This window comes from Pelecanus crispus, chromosome Z (assembly GCF_030463565.1).
Source record: "Pelecanus crispus isolate bPelCri1 chromosome Z, bPelCri1.pri, whole genome shotgun sequence".
Lineage (NCBI taxonomy): Eukaryota > Metazoa > Chordata > Aves > Pelecaniformes > Pelecanidae > Pelecanus > Pelecanus crispus.
Genome location: NC_134676.1, coordinates 76,406,258 through 76,427,416, shown reverse-complemented (window position 1 = coordinate 76,427,416; position 21,159 = coordinate 76,406,258). Strand labels below are relative to the sequence as shown.

Below are 21,159 nucleotides of genomic sequence, written 5' to 3'. Positions count from 1 at the left end.
TGAAGAATCTGTAATCTTCTTCCATCATGAGAAGACACAGTCCCGACAGCAAGCAGTGACAGAACCTGGCACTGGTCCCTTCCCCTGTGAAAGTGGGCAGCAGCAAGCAACTGTGCTGCACCTCCCCACAGTGAGTCGCCCAGAAAATGCAAAGCAATACTGAAATGTAAGAGTCCTCTGCTCCCTCATCAAGGTTTAATGTCACAATTTCCTCTCAAAAATTAATTTTGGTGGCCATCCTTGGGTAGTTCATGCTGAGCAGTTATTCTCCTGCTGCTATGGCAGCAGACCAGACTTTGTCTGAAATACAGGTGTTGGGTGGGGGGTCTGCTCTGGAAAGGAGAGGTTTGAGGTGTGAGTGAGCTGTCCATGCAGCCTATCCTCAGAAATTGGTTTTATTTCTGTCTCATCCTGGTTGTCTTCATAAGAAGAACAGCAGGTCCAGTTACAGTACCAGGGGAAATTAAACTGACAGAGCCAATTTGTCCTCATAAAATAAATAGAAGTGGCCTTTGGGTTTAAAGCATGTAGTGTCCATGAAAGGAGGAGGAAGAGCAATTAAGATTGCTCACCAGATTAAATTCTTTGTAATTGCTGGTTATCAAATAGCCACTTCAACATGAGGAAATATTGAAGAAAACTATTTATTTTTTGAAACTATTTGTTGCAAGAAATAATTCCGTCAGATTGGCTTCCCTGGCAGCTATGAAAATTGCCAGAAATTGAAAATTGTCTTGTGAACAGGCATGACCTGAGCAGCACCATGGGTGGATGGGCACCTGCACAGAAAACTGCCTCCCCTCTCCTGACCTGTGCTCCCTGCATCTCCTTGCACCATGCGGGGCCACACAGAGAAGTCAGAAATGTTTTACCTGGAGAGAAGGCTGAAGAATGGAGCAGTTCACTGAAAAGCCAAAAATAACCAAATGAGCCAGTGACAAGGCTGGCATTAAAAGCTTTACCATATCTTCTGTATCTTTGTTGTTTTACTCTGGATCCCTTGCATGTGACATCCTCCATGCTCACTGCCCATATTTATTTCTCTGCTGGCTTGATAGATTTGAGGAGGTATTAGAAATGATGAGGAGATCCTTAAAATGTTTAGTAAACTTCACCAGCCGCATGCTCAAGCACCAGTTTTGCTTCCAGCAGCCAGCCTTGTGAGGCACTTTTCATTTTACAGTCCCAGACAGACATATCTGTGGCGATAATATAGTTTGAAGATAACAAGCTGAAAATGGTGACTCCGGTCCCGTAAGACCTTCCTTCATGTGCAGTCAACTTTGCTGTGATGCAGAGGAGAGAGATAACACTTTCTAATGAGCTAAGTGCCTTGAAAAGACTGTTGGTACAGAGGGAGGTAAGGGAATGCTTCTGGTATTTGTTTTTTCTTCTGCTATTGTACCTCTTGAATGTAAGGGTCCTAGTCCAACAGGCTTAGAAAGTCAGGCAGGGTGTTTATTCCCCGAACAGGAAAGGGATGCTCAAGAGGATTTGTTTGGTTTACCTTAAGCTTGCATACACTTTCCATAAGGAGGAGCGCCTCTTTTTTTTTTTTTTTTCCTCCAAGCACGTGAGTACAGGAGCAGAATTTGCCTTTTGCAATAGGTTGTAATGATGACCCTGTGGTTCAAGCGGTGCAGTTATGTCCAGTGTGGGAAGGTCTTTGGGCTGATAGGGAAGGATCCGTGTCCTGAGGTAGCTGAAAGGGCTTGAATTTATGTGACCGCTATAGTTTTGTTACTGCTTAGTCAGGAGTTATAACACTGCAAATTTCTGTTTCTGCCACATTTTTAAAGAATTCATAGTCCCTGCTTTGTTTAACCATAACCACAACTTGCAGCCAGCAGCTAAAATCTGAGACGGCTTCTCCCAGAAATGCTCATAGCATAGGCTTTGCCCCACATCCAGTGCCTCATCACATATCTTGAACGTTCAGAAAGGAGGACTGCTTTGAATTAAAGAAGTTTCCCAAAGTCACAAGGCCCTTGCAGAGAACATGGTGCCACCCACGTCTTTTTCTTTGACTGGTTGAGCTCTTGCTTACACATCTCATCTGCCTCTACAGGTTGCATCCTGGCACAGACAGAAACAGTCTTGTGGCCCATTGGAGTCTTTCTCATTGACAAGTTTAATTAAGCACTAGAGCTGCATATGACCTGCTATTCTGAAAGACAAATTTGGCTGCAGACCTGAGGATCCTCACATCTGCAGCCAAAAATAGGAGTTGCTTGCCTCACACTAGCTTTTCATATACACAGATTTAACTGCAAAATCCAGCATCCTTGGCTTTCACATGCATATTAGAGGCCTGAAACAGGTAAATCACTTTGAAATGCTCCTTTTTACTCAGGTACTGAGGCCAGCATCTCTCTATGTTTTATAATTTTGCCCTTGGTGTCTCCAGGAGACAATACTTGCTGATTGTTCGGTGGATCTGTGATACTCCATACAGACTCTCCACCACATTTCAATCTTTGTATGTTTACTGCCTTTCAGTATGGTGTGATGTAGAGGGCCCAAGGACTTACTGCTTACAGTCATGCAGGAGACATGGTTTAAAATGCAGACATGTCAAGGACCTTTGGACTTCAAGAAGTTGAGAGGAATAATTTTAAAGTATTCATTTAAAGTTGATGGTAGTGGTGGGTCTGAATTCCTGAGGGGGGGGAAAGGTTGTTTGTTTATTTGAGGCTAGGTCTAGCAGAACAGGGTGTATCTGCTGCCTTTGCTACTAAGCTACACTGCTATACTGTACACCAGATCTTCATTACCAGTAGCCCAGTTCATTCTTGCAGCATACCAATATGTTAAGGAAATGTTGTTGTTCCTGGTGTCCAAAACTAATTGGTATGAGAAACAGATGATTTTTAAAAAAGCTATTTTCTAGTGCAACTCTTATAGGTTTCAATGAAAACTGAGCATTTGCATATCAAGTGGGCAACTCCTGTGAGTCTGCAGCAAACAAATGTCTTGAGCACCATATCCTGCATACCTGGGTAGTGCTCCAGTTACAGCTCTATCCTCCAGTGACCTCCAGGGCATGTGGGGCTTTAGACAGTTCGTGGCAGGGAGAGCACATAAGATAAATATCTTGTGACCTTCCGCTCCTTCAGTGACCACACACGAAGCAGGGTTACTTGAACTTCATATTTAATCAATAAGGAGCTGTAGGAAATGCATTTTAAATCCATGCAGTTTAATACAGAATTTAATTTCTCTGTAGGGCATTTATCCTTCATCATAGTGTAGAATTCCTGGATGATCCAAGAAAAAAAAAAGCTAATATGGGAAAAGTTGTAACTGTGTATTATAATGTCTGCCCCTTGTCCAGACAGTATGAGAGGTGGTATATGAAAGTACACAGTATTTCCTCTCACTTTAGGCTCACCAAAGCCACTCTTATTTTTATTTTAGGACAGGGATGTTGAGTGTCTTTCCTTTTTTTCCTGTGAGAACCTTACTTCCATTCTGTTTTCATAGATTCATTCAGCAGGTGACAAGGAGCTTCCTACCTACCCATTTTAAAACTGTAGAGGCTTGACTTGCCTCATGTAACGTGCCTCAGGCAGGTGGTTGAGCATCAGATGAAGTGAGCTACCACTGCCTTCAAGGGTTCTCACATCAAAAATACCACTGCAGTTCTTTTTCATCATTGCTGGTGGAGGATGGCTGTACCTTCCCTTTGCTGATGCCCTGGAAGTAGTGCGAAAGCAAATTACTATCTTACATAATTCTTCAGGTGAGTAAAATATGCTATTCCAACACTTAAGCTATGTCACCACATGTAAGGTGACACTAGATTCAAGCCGTTTTAACCCAAAGTCCAGAGGGCCTTCACAGGGGATGCCTGGTCAGCATAGCTCATGTTTTCAGCTTTAACTATTAAGCCTCCAGGACACCTAATCCAGGCGTACTCAAATGTCGCTAGCCCACAGGCAGCAGTAATGAACAAGTACTGTGCTGCAGAAAACATTGTGCTTTTTTTCCCAGTCACCCTCCCTTCTAATTTTTTTTTATGTTCCCTGTCTTCAGTTGTTTTCCATATGGCTAACACATTTCCTACAGGCTGGAGACCACTGCCCTGACCTCAGTCTTCTGAAGCAGAAGGTCACCAAAGGTGCCCTAAGCATTTCAGTGAACGTCTAAGCCTCGCCTGTGGAAAGAATATAGTCAATCCTTTTTTTGTTTCCTAGTAGGTAAAAAATACTGCAAATTACTGCTTGGAGCTTGTGTCTTTCACAGCAGCCCTTGGTGTAATTGCTACTTTCTAGTACAAAGCCAGGCACATGCTGTGTTGTGCCTCCTCCCCCCAACCCGCCCCCCCAACAGTAAACCCCTGCTTATGCTAGCTGAAGACACATCTTTGGGTCTGTTGCCAACCTCATGCTTTTGACGGGATCTCTAAGGAGGTGGCTCCCTTACAGGTTAAGTGAAGTCATGCTCTTTTTGAGTAGTGCGAATTGCCATTTTCCTTTTAAAACAGCCCCTTTGTGTGAATGGGCTGAGGGTGTAGGCTGCCTCTTTTTTTTTTTAAAACCAGCCCTCCCTCAGCCTATGACATCACAGTCCTGTAATGAGCTGGGGAAGGAATTTGAGTTAACAAGCCAAAAAAAGTGAAGGCTCTTGTGGAAAACGACATTTTTGGGGTTTGCTTCAGAGTTTACAGGAACACAGAGAGAGAGAAAGGGTAAGCTAAGTTTTCTGACCTGTGACTTGTATCTTCATTGAGCCTTTATCATTCGGTAGCGGGAGGAGTGTTTAAAATACCATTTTTCCCTCTGATGGCTGTGGAATTTGTAGCTCCGTGGCTGGTCTGTTAATTTTAAACAGTAGGCAGAGCTTTCTGAAATTTACAACTTTCTACTTGCATCTAATACAGTAGAATATTGGTTCTAGGAAGAAAAGATACTTTTGTATATCCTGTACATGTGATAACTAGGAAACCCACCCACATGTTCAGTGTCTATATTGTTTAGGCAGCACTAGCAAAGTCTTTTAGCTGGATTCTTTAATTGTTCTAGGGGGTATGTTTCCCACTAGTCAAGTGTGTTAGCCTTCTTGACACTGTAAAGCAAACTTTAGTTGATAAAGAGTCTTTAACAGTGTCTGTTCAGCTTCATCTTTCAGCTGTTTAGCACTGAAGGAAATTAAGCATAGTCCTGTGAGCAGTCACATTTAGCAGCAACAGCATTCCTGGTTTCGATAGCACTGATGCACGCTGTGACACTTAGTTGATACCTGTGTGCATGCACCAGGATAGCACATTCTTTAGCTCCTGAGAAATGAGGAAAGATATTTTAGGGTAAAGTATCTGAAAGCCAAGATGACATGATTTCTCATTCTAGCCTGTGCTTTGTTTTTTTGTACAACTGAAGTCTCATGCAGTCACTTCAAATACTGAAAACTGAGTTACTGCTTGTGTAATGGACTAATAAACAATACTCTTTAGAGCAGATCTAGTTAAGACATTTTTGTCCGTTCCCCCTCTCCTCTAAAGCGACCTGACCTGGAACGTGTCAAACTTCTGTTTGTACGGAAATGTGAGGTGCTGCTTGCAGTTTAATGGGAAGCCTTTTTACAACCATTTGAAATACCTCCAAGCAAGCAAGTCCTATCAGATAGCAAATTGTCTGAGAAATACAGATGACAGCAACCTTTAATGTAACAGCTCACTTGGCGTTAATGATCTAGCCAACATTAAATGAATTAACCAATCTTTATTTCATTTTTCTGTAATTAAGAAAAAAAGAACCCACAACTGAGGGACTGGAACAATTGGACTTTTCAAGCAGAGCAGTTTGAGCTGGAATAGCCAGTTCAGTTAACACTATTTTCCCCCACCATTATCTTAACTCTCCACTTGCTGAAAGAACAAGTGATGAATGCCTTAATCAAGTAATATCCTAATGTATTCCAGATGTGCTGTAGGTCATTTAATCAGTGGCTTTTCAGTGGGAAAAGAAGGAATAATGAGTCTTTGGTTGGAAGAGGGGTGGGGAGCAGGGGCAGAGGGACGGGAAGGAGTAGGTGCTGAAAGGGAATGCCTTATTCCCGGCATTTCTCAACTGCATTTTGTAATTCCAAATAAGGAATGAGGAAAAAATCCTATCCAAGTCTCACTTTCAATGAAATATTCTCCTGCAAGAGATAGTGAGATGACTGTAGCGCTTAGTTTGTCTTATAAGCAAAGCTTAGATGAAGTTCCTAACTGCTCACAATGCCTGACTCACATGGTAGGTCATATTTATAGCCTGGGGACGGCAATGGCATGTGGAGAATTTAGCAGCATCCTCCTTTTTAGACACTGTACATATTTGGTCTCTTACTAGCAAAACTGATCTGTAGACCCTGTAGTCTGACTTCTTCTGTTAAATATTAGTTATTTGCTGGCTGTTTGTTGAAATGGTGTGTCAAAGCACCCTGATCATCTTGGCTACATTGGACTCATTGTTTAACATTAGCGGTTTTCATTTTGTGGGGGTGTGTGTCTTTGAATGGGTATTTTTCTACATGCACCATCCAGAACATTAAAGTACTAGCATACCCTTAGAGGAAGAGCCCTGCAAATTACAGTCAGCTAGAGTTACAAGGTTTTGGCTCATGCAAAACCTCTAGCCCAAGTGCTGTTTTCACCATGGCATGTTTCTAGAAAAGGGGACTGGTGAAAGTGAAAGCGTTTTTGTGTGGTGGTTTCCTGATGGATGAGCTCTGAGCCCATTGGAGAGCACATTGGAGAGTGTGACTCAGGGGAGGTGGTGTGCTGGACTCTTGTTGGAAGTGGCTTCTCTCCCCCCACTTGTGTGCGTAACAGCTATTGGCAGAAACTTTGATTATATCCTTTGATCACCATCGTATTTTCCCCCTCTCCACTTACATAAATCAATTTGAGCTAGGACTAGGCTAGATTTCCTCTTTCTTAATGTCCTCTCAGTTTTCTTTTGATAATGTTCCAGTGATCTGCTTTTGCCTGAGTCTGGAGGTAACAGCCTAAAATACATATTGGGTAAAGCTAAATACAAATTGGGACCTTTTTAAGACACTACATGCACTCTGTTTGTAGAGAGTTTTAGAGGTATGTAGCTTTAAAATAATCCCATTTCCTTGAAAAACTGGGAAGAAGGCAATCCATAGAGTGCTCAAGCATGCTGGCTGGTTCAGCCAGTGTACTCCACCTCTCCCAAGTCTCACTGCCTGCAGTGAAATAAACATTGTCCTGCTCTTTGTGCTCTGGGCAGAGCAGGCTACCATGAGGTAAGACGCACTGCACCATGCATAGTTACCTAGGCATACATTCGTTTAAGGAGATTTTGCTGAGATGGGTCTTAACCTAATGAATGAGAGCAGCTGTAACAAGTCCTACTGACAGAGGCAAAGCATCAATCATAATTCTTAACCTTTTTCAGCTCTCAAAGAGTAATAGGTGTTTGGTCTTTGGTCCCAGAGAGTAGTGGTGAATGGAGTTAAGTCCAGTTTGCAGCCGGTCACGAGCGGTGTTTCCCAGGGCTCTTTTTTGGGGCCAGCCTTGTTTAATATCTTTATCAATGATCTGGATGAGGGGATTGAGTGTGCCCTCAGTAAGTTTACAGATGACACCATACTGCGTGGGAGTGTCGATCTGCTGGAGGGTAGGATGGCCCTGCAGAGGGACCTGGACAGGCTGGACCGATGGGCTGAGGCCAACTGGATGAGGTTTAACAAGGCCAAGTGCTGGGTCCTGCACTTGGGTCACAACAACCCCATGCAGCGCTACAGGCTTGGGGAAGAGTGGCTGGAAAGCTGCCTGGCCAAAAAGGCCCTGGGGGTGCTGGTCGACAGCCGGCTGAACATGAGCCAGCAGTGTGCCCAGGTGGCCAAGAAGGCCAACAGCATCCTGGCTTGGATCAGGAATGGTGTGGCCAGCAGGAGCAGGGAGGTGATTGTCCCCCTGTACTCGGCGCTGGTGAGGCCGCACCTGGAATACTGTGTCCAGTTTTGGGCCCCTCACCATAGGAAAGACATTGAGGTGCTGGAGCGTGTCCAGAGAAGGGCAACGAAGCTGGTGAAGGGTCTGGAGCACAGGTCTTATGAGGAGTGGCTGAGGGAACTGGGGTTGTTTAGCCTGGAGAAGGGGAGGCTGAGGGGAGACCTTATCACTCTCTACAACTACCTGAAAGGAGGTTGTAGTGAGGTGAGTGTTGGTCTCTTCTCCCAAGTAGTTAGTGATGGGACGAGAGGAAATGGGCTCAAGCTGTGTCAGAGGAGATTTAGATTGGATATTAGGAAAAATTTCTTCACGGAAAGGGTAGTCAAGCATTGGAACAGTCTGCCCAGAGAGGTGGTGGAGTCCCCATCCCTGGAAGTGTTCAAAAAATGGGTAGACGTGGCACTCTGGGACATGGTTTAGTCTAGTCTACCCTTAATTGGTTTAGTGTGGACTTGGTAGTATAGGTTAATGGTTGGACTGGATGATCTTAAAGGTCTTTTCCAACCTAAACGATTCTATGATTCTATGATTCTTTTTTTCACATTTCTGACCATCATTTGTTCCTTTAGCCATCTTGGTGGCATCACTCCTAACTGTCAAACACCAGTGAACAGCCGTGCCCTTGAAAAGAGCAACACATATTAATTCAGCTTTAGGAAATCGTTAAAGGCAGTATGATCTCCAGCATTTGGTGTTTGACAAGCAGAGAAGTTAAAGAAAGGGAAAAATAATCTATCTTAGACTTTGTTTGCAAAGGTTTGTAGGTGCTTGCTTCAGTTAAAGTATTCAGTTCCTACGATATTGCCCTGGAAAAAAGTGGCAAAAGAACTCCAGCACAGAGAGATCATTACATTTGCTCAGAAAATGCAGTTTAGGCCATTGACAGAACTGTATCAGCCAGTGAAAGAATCTGTATCATCAGAAGACTTTAATTCAATACTAACACATCTCAGAAAGTGTACTTGTGCACTTATGGCACGTTTCTCTCTGTTCCTCCAATGTATTAAAACAGTTTTCCTAGCAGCCATTAAGATCTACTCGGAGAATGAGTGAACTGTGTGGCCTTTTGTCTCCATTTACTGCCTTCCTCCTGTCCCTGCTGAACCCAAATTCCCTCTTCAGTGGGTCCCTTTCTTATGCACCAAAATAATTAATATGCCAATATTTTTCTCTAGATGTCGCATTTACAGAGGAGGGTTGTAGCTCCGTTCTTTAGATGGAACAGGAACACCCTACCCCCAATGAAAAGACTGTGGAATTTTGGAAATCCCCTTGTCTTATTGGTTTTTTGTGCAAGTGACCATAAAGGTCATCCTTTCCTTGTGCTGACATTATCTAGATAGGTTAGAGAGTATTAAAAGCAAGGCTTAGTTTAGCGTCCTTTCCCCTCCCTGCTGGGATTAGATCATACTTTACCAGCACAATCGTTCCATCCTCGACGTCTGTTGGGCAGATTTCAACCACAGCATTTTGTGAAACTGTGATTTTTTGTGCATACATTCAGAAGCCGTGTTCTGCTGAGCTCAGTATCTGTACTGGGCATTCTGTTAAGCTGAACGTTTTTGTGTCCTCATTCAATTGGGATTTTTCCGCTTTCACTTAACATCAAACCAGAGGCTGAACAGGAGAGAGTGCTACTAACAACAGAGCCCTGAGCTCAGACCCACCAGCACCGAATGAGGGGAACCTATCCAAGTAGACTCTGCAAATGCAGTGGTTCATGCTACAGGACCTCATCTGTGACCTTCAGCTGTGAACAAATTCTCCTTCTATTCCTTAAGGATTGCATCATACCTTGTATTCCCTGCCAGGTAGTGGACAGTTTTCTAATTGTGTAATGCAAGTTCTTGTACCTGAAATCATATTGTCACCAAGGTACTGATCTCTTGGGTACTAGGAACTCCCAGTTCTCCCCATGTCTGTGAAGTGCTCTTCTGGAGCTCTTCAGGGCATCCTCTTGTCTGGATGCTGATAGAAAAGAAGGGGGGTGGAGTGTGGCAGTACAGAACAGTGCTGCAGTTTCTGAATGAAAATTTAATCACAGCTTCCTGTAATTTCAGATTTGCATCTTGATTACTATAGAACTGAACAGAGCTTTCACAAGAAAGCTAACCACCCCAACACACTATAGTATCCTAGTCTACACCACTTGAATATATACTGCTTTCCCTAGTGCCAGCTCTGTAACCATCATACTCTAATATTAAACATCTGTGATGTTTTTTTCTTTGTCAGAGGTGATATTTCTTTTCATTCAGAAGTTATCAGCCTTTTGTCCCTAAATATTCATTTCCATATACATCACTTTGTCCATGCAGGTGCTTCATGCAATTACAGTTCTTTGCAGGAATTAAAATATTTAATAAAAAGTAGTTAGCCTTTTGGGTTGTTGGGGTTTTTTACAACATCTGCACAAGCATTTAATTTAAAGAAGGAAGATACCTGTTTTCCTTGCCTTTGTAGCAATAGTTGAAATCCAGTCATTAGGGTTGCAAATTCTTCACAGAGAGACCAGGTCTATATTTTTAGGGAGTAAGAGAAAATAACTGGCACAAAGGATTAGGTGGCTTCCTACCTGTAGAAAACTGCCTCCAATTTACATACCTTGGAGTTAGTGGGAAGTAGTAATGGTTATTCCAAAGGTGGATCCTGACTTGCCCAGGAAGAGCTTCAGCTGTTTGTCTTTGAGGGCACCGAAAATACTGGAGCTATAGAGACACATTTGGAAAAATACAGTATCATTCATTTTGTGCTCATCATTAAAATATCTTACCATACAGTATGTGCTCATCATTAAAGTATTTGTAATTTTTGAGCCATTTTTCTCCATCCGTAATTTATTACAGCGGCAAAAGAAGATTGGACTTTGATTTGATAAAAGAGCTTTATAGTGTATCACATGGGGAAGCTGAAGCCTGTGGCTCAGCTGGAATGAAAAAGAATATTGCAAAGCCTTTCACATGCTTTTTGAGCAAATGCAATCACAACTCCTTCTCTAAAACAGACAAAAAAAAGGACATACGGAAAACCACTCAGAAAACGTCACACAATAAGCTCTCCAAGTAGCCACTTGTTTGGGCACTGTATCCCCACATCCCTTATTACTCTCTGTATTCCAGAAGAGCCCGTCATTGCTTCTTAGGGGGAGGTGGTATGAAGTTGCATTGATTTTTAGATTGTACTCTTGTGATTTCTGACGTGCTTAGAAGGAGATAAACCAGCTTTTTGTAAAGAAAATCTGCCTGTTGTACTGTCTGGCTACCTCAGGCAAATCACTGAAGAGTGCAGAGAGCTGCTAACGGAGAATATCACTTGTGACACTCAACGCTAATACATTTTGGTCATCGGAAATGGTTTCCGGCTGTGTATTGAAGACACTGTGTACTGTACTATGAGAGGAACAGGACAGGTTTTGCTTTTTGTGTGCAAATAGCATTATGAATGGAAGTACTCAAGGGAGTGCCAGCATGTGCCTGACATGTCTCAAACTCAGCAAAATTTGGCAACAGGATTTGGGGAGGGTTTTCTTTTTTCTGAAACTTGAATTTTATCCAATTTCTTTAAGTGAAAAATCATGATCTTTTTGGGCAATGTTTTCCATAGTGTTTTTAAAACCCTTAGGAACCAGTATAAAAATATCGTATGGAGAAATGGGACCTTTTCATGCAGGAGCAAGGAGACAACACTTCAGTTTTGGGCTTTTTTTTTTTTTTTTTTTTTTTTTTTTTTCTTTCTCTTAGTTAAAAGACATGGTTCCTGTAGGTGGTGCAAGTAGAAATCCCCTTCCTTTCCTTGAGCCCCCCATCATCAGCTGCATCCCTTTTCTTCTCCAGTTCCAGGATCTTTTTGAAGAGTTTTTCTCTGCTGCTTCTTTCTTTTAGCTCACCAGAACAGAAAATTTCCAAAACACGAAATGTTTGGCAGGTTTCTTCAGACTGCTTTCTGCAAAGGCTCCTACCTGGAGCAATCTTGTCCCTCTAGTGATGAGGAGGGTCACCACATTTCTGGAGGTGGACGGGGTAGCAGCTGCCATGGGAGGGAGGGAGCACACCAACCGGTGCGAGACAAGAGCCGTCACAGTGGTTTGGGCTGTCATTCCCATCTGGGATGGTGTGGCACGGTGGCACCTTTCTGAGCACCTGTTGTGTAGTAGTGGACATGAGCTGTGAGGGATGGGTGCTAGCACCTTGTACGACTCTGCTTTTGCTTTTCTTCCTTGTTAAGGACTGCAACGCTTCGTGTCATACCATTCTTCTACAGAAAACAACTTCTCTAAAGAAATACTTGCTGTTACTAGCAAGAGTGGAGCAATACCTGTGTTGCCTAGGGGTTTTCTCGCTGGGCAGGGTGGACGTCTGGAAGCACAGAGATGCAGATGACTTCTGTATTTTCACAGTGCTTGGGACTGGCTCCATCTGTGACACAGATGGTGACTGTGTTCTTCAAAAGGATGAGCTGAATGAAAGCAGATGCTCCTTGAAGGCTTGCCAGATTTAACCCCCTAGCAAATCCATCATTTGGTTCCTTCTCCTTTGCAAAGAGACATCAGAGGGGCAGGCCAAGACAGTAGGTGAAGAGGGAGAAGATGACTGACATCAGCAGGGAGGTGTGATTTAGTGAGTCAGCCATATGCAAATGTAATTTTAAGTTACACTATTGTACTAAAACCTCTAGAGGCTTGATGGGCCCAAGAGTTAGATCCAAGAGCAGAGTGGAAAGCATTTAACAAAGCACTGATCAGGCAGTGGGAGGAGAAGCGGGTGCAGTGTAGGACATCTTCAAAGGAAAATGAAATTTGAAGAAAGAGGCAATTGACAATGCTAATGACACCAGACCAACAGGAGCAAAAGCTGTCCTGAGACTTGGCTGGAGTCATTGGTAGAAGCCCGTAATGAGGAAACTGTGTTTTGGATTTTTTAAACTATGAAATGTTTTTAGTGTTTAATCTTTTCCTTTATTCCCCCTGCCCATGCTGTTGCTTCAGAAGAATGTCGATGTGGCTCAGAAGAATTGCCTCCCACTTGTCATATGCATTTTGCGTTGCATCAAACAAAGGAAGGCACTGCCAGTGCATTTGCTGGGTCTTGCTAGTAGCACACCCACATTTTTTTTCTCCTAAAAGAGTTGATTGCCCAAACACTTACACTTTTGTAGATGAAGAATTCAACCAAGGAGGAAATATGCTAATAATTCTCTAAGCTGCTAATAACTGCAGTTTACTAAAGTGCAGCAGCATTGTAAAAATGACACAAATTACCTCGTTGCGTCCTGACTTAAACAGAAATGAATGCACATTCAGAGACTGCGTAAATGTAACAGTAACTTCTGGAAAATCTGTGTCTAGATGAGCAGTGTATGGGAATCACTGTGAATGCTGTATTGCTGACTACAATTAGGATTGAATGCAGCCCTTTTCACATTTACAGGCCTTTGTAACGGTGCAGGCTTTGAAAAGCCTCCTCCCAGTAGGCAGCAAATACAAAGCTGTTGGTACATACTTACCACCGAGGAGCAAAAGCAACCCCCTGGCAGGCTCCCCTCCTTCTGCCAAACAGCTGAGGTAGGGGGGCTGTGTGCATCCCACCACCCTCCTCCTCCAAGTCTCCTCCCACCCATGTTGTCATCATCCCAATGTGTGCCATTTTCGCAGACCCAGCTAGTTATCCTGGTCAGGCTCTGTGGCCTGGACTGTCTTGAAAAGCTTTATTTTGTCAAGTCTTTCCACCCTTATGATCTTCTCAGTTAGGTAATTCATCAGTAAATTGAATTCTGCTCCTCACGGGAGTGTCTGGAGCATACTCTCATTGCCATGACCTCACAAAATTGTCCCAGGTTCTGCCAGAATGTGTTGAGGGAAAAACGGGGTGTTTTAATTGTATTTTTTTCCTCCTCTATCATTCCTCCCTGGCTTCTCTGCCCTGCTGGGAGCCCTCCTCCTTGCTTAGGCACTAATCCCCAGCAAAGAAAGTCTCCCTCCCATAAGTAGCAATATTTCCTTCTAGGTTTTACTGCATAATTGTCTCTCTTACTACATAGTTACATGTGCCACACTAATTGCACAGATACATGAACTTAAAGAATTATGTCCTAAATGCATGCCTTGATTAGACAGTTACATGTATATGCCTTAATTGTGAGCTATGGATTGCAGCTACGATGAGAGGATGAGCTCTTACTCATTAAGAAATTGGTAAAATACTGCGGCTGTGGTTCTGTTCCCTAACTTGAATGCCCAAACATGGTATGATCTGAAACGGTTCATACGTTAAAGCAGTGATGGAAGTAGACGTGCTTTAGTGAATGCGGTCTCTGGGACAACTGGGGGCATATTCCCAGCTGCATGGCATGGAGGTACTGGAAGCACAGGACTCTGGTTTGGCTTTGCAGGGAGATGGCTTTCAGTGGCTGGGTTGCACAGCTTTGTTACCTGATTTTCTGTGTCTGTTGAAGATGTGTTCTTGCAGCTACAGAGGACATGTAGTTAGCTACCAATGTTACTAGTGGCTTTGGTCTGTCTGATTAGAAGCAAGTGTTAGCAGGAGCATGATGGCATACTTGTGGTTTGTGTGAAAGGGGACAGCAGCTGTCCTGCACTGATGCTTATGTCCCTTTGCACAGACTGCTCCAGATAGCAACATCCCCCATTTTGCACCAGCAATTCAGGCAGGGGAGATTTAAACTCAAATATCAGAAAGGAATTGCAGTCTTAGTAGTCCTGTCACCTGAGTACCCATTGTGTCATGATACCTGGAGCTCTGCAGGCAAATCAAGAGCAATTCTTGCCCTTTCAGGTTAAAAGAAAGTTTATTTTTTCATTCCTGCTGTGCCCTCTCAAGAAAGTAAGGACTTTTCATACTGGTTGTTCTGTATTTGTTTGTAGAACATCTGGTTTCTTGAATATATCTTTAATAGGACTAAAGAAGAAGCTGGCCACATTTAGATATTTAAATGGTGAAAAATGTAATATGCTTTAAGAAAAGCACTGCTAGAAACTTCAGTTGGAGAATTTATAGGTTCAACAAAAAGTGAAATACCAGTAGAACCAATGAAGTACGTCCAGGAAAATTTATAGGCAAAAGTAGGTTGGTTGGTTGGTTGGTTGTTTTTAATGGTTTTTCCCAATGTTTAAGCACAGTTAAGAAAATGTCTAACGGGTGAAGCCAACATTGTCATCAACTGTGTACAACTACATAATTAGGCAGAAAACTCTTTCAAAGTGCTTTTAGAAAGAGGGCTCTTCTGGCTGGCTATCATTCCTTAAGGTGTGTGTCAAATATGTTTTACTGCCTATATAAATCCAGAGGCAATGTGATTGTTCGGGTCACTGGTAAGTTCCGTTGTGCTCCTAGCTGATCATCTTCTGCTGCAGTGTGTATAAATAGCATGCAGGATAAGGGACAGCAAGGGCAGGTGTGACTAGCAGACAACAGTGCCCTTGTTGGGTGGCCACTCACTGAGTTCGCAGGGTTTGATCAGTGCTGTTTGCTTCCCAAGGCCATGTCTCACACATAGAAACACATGTGGAAAGGGAGACGGAGAGCTCAGATACCATGTTTCTGTTTTAAAATGTTAGTCAAAGTGACTGTGTCACTTTAGTTATCAGGAGTTAGCAAGAGTTAGCAAGAGTTGGCAAGTTCTTTGTGAAGAATAATGTTGAAAATGACCTCTTCTTTTCATGTTTCCTTTTTTTGCGTTTCAGCAGTAAAGAGTTATTGAGCAATTCACTGACATGTTACCAGCTTAGCCAGAAGTTCCTTCAGAGTTTACTCATGGGAAGTTCAGTAGGCTGCTCAATGGGTAAAATCTGCCCATACCAGAACATAAATAGTGTTTCTTTCAATACTATCCTTGAGAGCAGAGGCAACGCATCAGGGAGAAGTATGAATCCAGTGCATCTGCACGGCAGATCAAAGCAGTGGGAGGGAGGAGACCATGACTTTGGTCCCTGTCATGCTCCTTGTGGTGGTCTTCATGCCGTGGGAGTTGCAAATGCTTCCTGTCTCCCAGGTCGAGTTTCATGTGGGTTTTCATGTGGGGTGGAGAAAGACCCTGTGTCTTTCCAGCGCTGTGTAATTCTACCCTGTGTGTGATGACCAGGATTGATCCACTGAGAAATGAACATTCCCTGCTGTTGCCACGTGCTTTTTCCTAACTTGGGATGAATCGCCTACTCTTTCTGCATGTTAGCATCTGTTTCTGCAAAGCAGGGACAGTAATACTTTTCATCTGTAGAAGCATTATGAGATTTCCTTTAGGTGCAGAAAGCATTTTTAAAATACCAAGATGATAGGTGTTGTGTGGTGCATGTGCAAACCCTTGAAGAACCTAAACTGCCAAGCCATTTATAGCTTGGAAAACCAAAGCTCATTTTTAGTGGCAAACCAGGACACAGGCATGAAATAATGACATAGGGAGGATGGTAAGCAGATGGGAGATACTTAAATTAAAGTTTGTTGGTTTAGTGCCTTGTCCAGCTTATGGTAAGGTAACTTTCTGGTTTTTGTGTTAATGATTTGCCTTGCCTTCCCACACTCCGAGGGGCTGCTTTAGTCTCAAATTTAAGAAGTGCTAGGATTTGCTTTCCAGATGGTGTTTACTCTGCATAAAATAAAATGTTGCTTTTTAGTACTTCATCACAGTTGTGTTCTCTTTTATTTTAGAAATCTTCCAGAATCCCTGAGGATGACATCAGGTTGAGAAAAAACAGAGACCAAAACTGTGCCAATTTCTTGGAGCCAGCTACTGTGCTTGCTACAAAGGAAGAGAAAATGGAAATTGAAGTTCCAGTTTCTGAACATAAAAGCATCACCACAGTGGCTTCACCACATCCCATAGACAATCCAACCCATTTTTTTTCCCCTGCTGCCAGCCACAATGGACTTAAGGACAGACACGAATCTCTGGACAGTGAAGTTGCTAAAGAGATCAGATACCTAGATGAAGTGCTGGAGGCAAATTGCTGCGATTCTGCTGCAGATAATACCTTTAATGGGACATCCTCCCCTGAACCAAGTTCAGTCTCCGTTATGGATGGCTCAGGAGCATCTGTTAATGTCAATAATGATTCAGTACCCAGTGAAAGGGAAGAAACTGTAGCCGACAAGCAGGCACCCATGGTAGTTCAACCACCTGAAGCTAGCATAACAGATGAGAACCTGAAATCTAATGGCCATTCCTTGGGTGAACTGAAGGAAGACACTAGGGAAAGTCTCAAGGTGCCAGGAAGTCCCACTTCTTCAAACAGTTCTAGAAGATCCTCTAAGGATGGAGAGACAACTCTTACAACCCTTAAGAAAGAGGCAAAGTTTGAACTACGAGCCTTCCATGAAGACAAAAAGCCCTCAAAGCTCTTTGAAGATGAAGAAGAGAAGGAAAAATACAGGGTCCGCAAAGTGAGACCATCAGAGGAAATGATGGAACTTGAAAAGGAAAGAAGGGAACTCATTAAAAGCCAGGCTGTCAAGAAAAACCCCAACATTGCTGCCAAATGGTGGAACCCTCCCCAAGAGAAGACCCTGGAGGATCAACTGGATGAAGAGCATCTGGAGTCCCACAAGAAGTACAAGGAGCGCAAGGAGAGACAGCAGCAGCAAGGTGCAACACCAACATCCCCCAAACAGATCAGCTGCTCCTTTGTACCGCCAGAGCCAGTCAATATCAAGAAAGAGGATATTGTCACAGAGCAAATTGACTTCTCAGCTGCCAGAAAGCAGTTCCAGCTGATGGAGCATTCAGGTCCATCTCAGGGTCAGGCCCCACCAAGGCGGTCAGGAACACCCAAAATGTTCTCCATCAAACCCTTCTACAAGAGCCTCAATTCTCCACATGTAGACAGGCCACTGTCCTCCATGACAAGACCCATTTCAGTGTGTGGGCAAACAGGACAGCTTGAGGGTAACAATGCCACCGTTGTCAAAGCACAGAAGGTCTCCTATACCTCAGAAGATGGTACAAGTGCTCAGACTACCACTGCTGACCCAACAAGAGAGTTACCATGCAGTGATGGCTCCAGAGCTGGACAGACCTCAAAACTCTGGGCAGAGGATGGAGAATTCATGAGTGCGAGAGCAGTCTTCACAGTGGTGAAGGATGATGGACAGGGTGTGCTAGACCAGTTCCCAAAGGCAGCAAGTGCCTCTTCCCCTCCAGAGGAGCTCGACTCTGGTTTGGATGACTTGTCTGTCAGGTCTCAGGATACCACCGTCTTGGAGACCCTTTCCAATGACTTCAGCATGGATAACATCAGTGACAGTGGTGCCTCCAATGAGATCATGAGCGCCCTGCAAGAAAGCTCACTGGCTGATTTCTCCCTGCCGCAGACCCCACAGGCTGACACTCCAGCGGAGTGCAGGAGCGAAGGCATCTGCAAGTCGTTCAGCGACCCAGGCTGTGACTCGCCCTCCTCCGCCTTGACAGACTCCATGCTGATTGACGACCAGCTGGAGTACCACACTGGTCTGCTGGTTCAAAAGGCCATCCAACAAGCCATAGCTGAGCAGGCAAATAAAGCAAACTGCAAGGAAGAAGAAATCCCAGAGGAGAAGGAGATCTTAGTCAAAGAGCAGTCAGCCACCACCATGCCAGCTCCAGCCTCCAAGGAGCAGCAGAACCCCATGTTCGAGCCACCCCAGGTGTCTTCACCTGTTCAAGAAAAAAGGGACACCATACCAAAGACTTCAAAAGAGGAAGACTCAGGACTCAGGGAAGGGAAGAGTTTGCAGCAGTCACCCATGTACTCAGCCAGCCCGCCGTTCCTTGTGGAGGAAAATAGGCATGAAATTAGCTATTTCAGCAAGTATTCAGAGGCAGCTGAGCTGAGGAGCACCGCCTCCATCCTGGCCACGCAGGAGCCTGAAGTGACTGTGGGCCCTTTCAAGTTACGGTCAAGGAAGCAGAGGACTTTGTCAATGATAGAAGAAGAGATCAGAGCTGCCCAGGAACGAGAAGAGGAGCTGAAGAGGCAGCGGCAAGGTCTGCAGGTGGCACCGAGCCCTGTTATGAAGAGCGCACCACCCATGCCCACCAGAACCGTGTCTTACAAAACTGCACCGGGTAAGAGCCCAAAGCATCAGAAGGGAAGTGAAATGTGACTGAAGGGTCAGGTCAGATTCGGTTTTATGTCATTTTTGAGTGAATATGTCATTTTGCAGAGGGCAGGAGGGTTGTCATGACTTCATCTGCCTGGAAACTGCAGGCAGGAGGAGGGCATGGGACATCCCAACTTTCTGGCTGTCAGCATGCCTGAGGACATTTTTATTTTTTCCCAAATGTAGTGCAGAAGTAGCTTACATACCCTGTTGATCATCATTAGAAAACCCTGCACTCTATTCATCCCCTGCCACGTTGTAGCATGACATGTCTATCGCTGTGCTGCTCAGGCCACCCACTGAAATTTATGATTATCACAAGGACAGACAGCAGCGGTTTTTGCAGCTGAGTGGCTATTTGAAAGACAAACATACAAAACATTTTTAACAGGCCTTCTGTTGTCTTGAACGTCATTAAGTAAGTGCAAAGGTAGTGGGGATTTACGGAATTTGGGGGTTTGCATCAGATTTCTTTTTGTGTGTGTCTGTTTTGCTTTCTGTTTTCAGGTGTTTCTTGGCCTTCTTAATGAAGTTTGTCTGGTCAAAAGATATCCAGAGCTGTGAGTTGCCATGGATTTCAGCTGGTGTCATTCACTACTGAATTAAACAGGCATCATGAACAAAATGCTTAATAGGTTAAGTAGAAGTCCTCCTCTGACTGTGCTGGCATTCACAGCAGTTACAGCGTATCACTCTCCTCCTTCCCCTTTTTAAAAAATAAAATCAGGCATTCATGCCTTCTTAATATAATATAAAAAATGAAATTAAAAAAAAAAATAGAAACACATGCCAGGCTTATTTCTGTATAGTGATTTTTATGAGTATAGACCTACATATGCTTTGCAAGTACTTAGAAGTTTTTATTAACAGTGATCATTGTGAAGAAGTATTAATTTTACCCAGAGTACTTAAATTCCATCCTTATTTCCACTGGTGTAAATCTGAGCCAGTGATGCTCCCAAAGATTGTGCAGGGTGACCCTTTCTTTTGAAAGTCATGGCAAATTTGAATAAGGTCTGGATTTGGTCCATTACCTAGTCTGATTGTGAACTTGGAGAGTTGCACAGCACATAAATAGCTAATACTTGTTTTTGTTTCTTCTGTGAAGAGGATGATTTTAACCTGTGTTTCTTGCCAAAAAATGTAGCAGATGTCTATAATTTCTTTGAAGTGCTACTGTTATTACTCCTACAGAACAGCATCTTTCATAGGGAGTCTCCATAAACTGAGGTGTTCTGAGCAATGTCTGACAAGATGTGAGTGACAGGGCACCATAGACCTCAGCTAGGAGGACTTGTTGTGTAAAGGTGTGCTCATGACCACTTTCAAAACCACCATCATTTGTAGCTACAAGTGCTCAAAATTAGGCTGATAATGGTTGCTTTTTACTCAAAAGTGATGTTGGAAAGGCTGCTGGCACTACTGCTTACTTTAACAGAGCATCTGGGAAAACAGTGTAGTTCTTATTTCTCTGCACAACAAGGCATTTACTTTGTGTCTGATGTTTAAGTGTTCATTGTAAATTACATTCTAGTGAGAATGATAAACTTGTATTTATAATGAATCATTCCAGACAGTTTCCTTTAAATGTCCAACTGCCATATGTTCAGGAAAGAAAATTGGAATCTATTAGCCAGTGACTCAAGCTACTGCAATTTGCAGCTGGTGACAAGGCAATGAATTAATTTCTAGGAAAAGATGAATATGTGGCAATGTGTAAGGTTGTCACTGATCAAAAAAACCACAAAGAGCATTGCCGAAGTTGTTCTCAAGTCTTCTACTTCTGGGACTTTCTACACAGTGGATATGCTCAGCAGAGCTCTTACCTGGAAGAAATTAGCTCAGCACCCTTAGTGTTGCAGGGTGCATACCCTCAGCTCGTCTCATCATTGCTGTCCCTTTAGCCAGCTATGTTGCAGTTAAAGCTTGCAGGCATCCTTAAAAATAGGGAGAAGGGATACCATGCAATATCTTGGAAGATTGCAGGAACTGTCCTTTTATTTTAAGATTTACAGCACTTTTTCAATATTTACAAAAACAGAGGCAAAAGATGATTCAGCAGAGGCAACAAAATCTGGCTGTAGAACTTCATTGCAGCCAGTTACA

At 43.5% G+C, this 21,159-nt stretch overlaps 1 protein-coding gene across 1 annotated transcript in view; it reads left to right on the top strand.

The window, feature by feature from the left end:
• The window catches only part of LOC104037203 (PALM2-AKAP2 fusion protein), a 226,381-nt gene that overhangs the window by 187,773 nt on the left and 17,449 nt on the right, over positions 1-21,159 (top strand). The window contains 1 exon segment of the mRNA XM_075725895.1: positions 16,627-19,018. Coding sequence (XP_075582010.1) covers positions 16,627-19,018 — 2,392 coding nt within the window.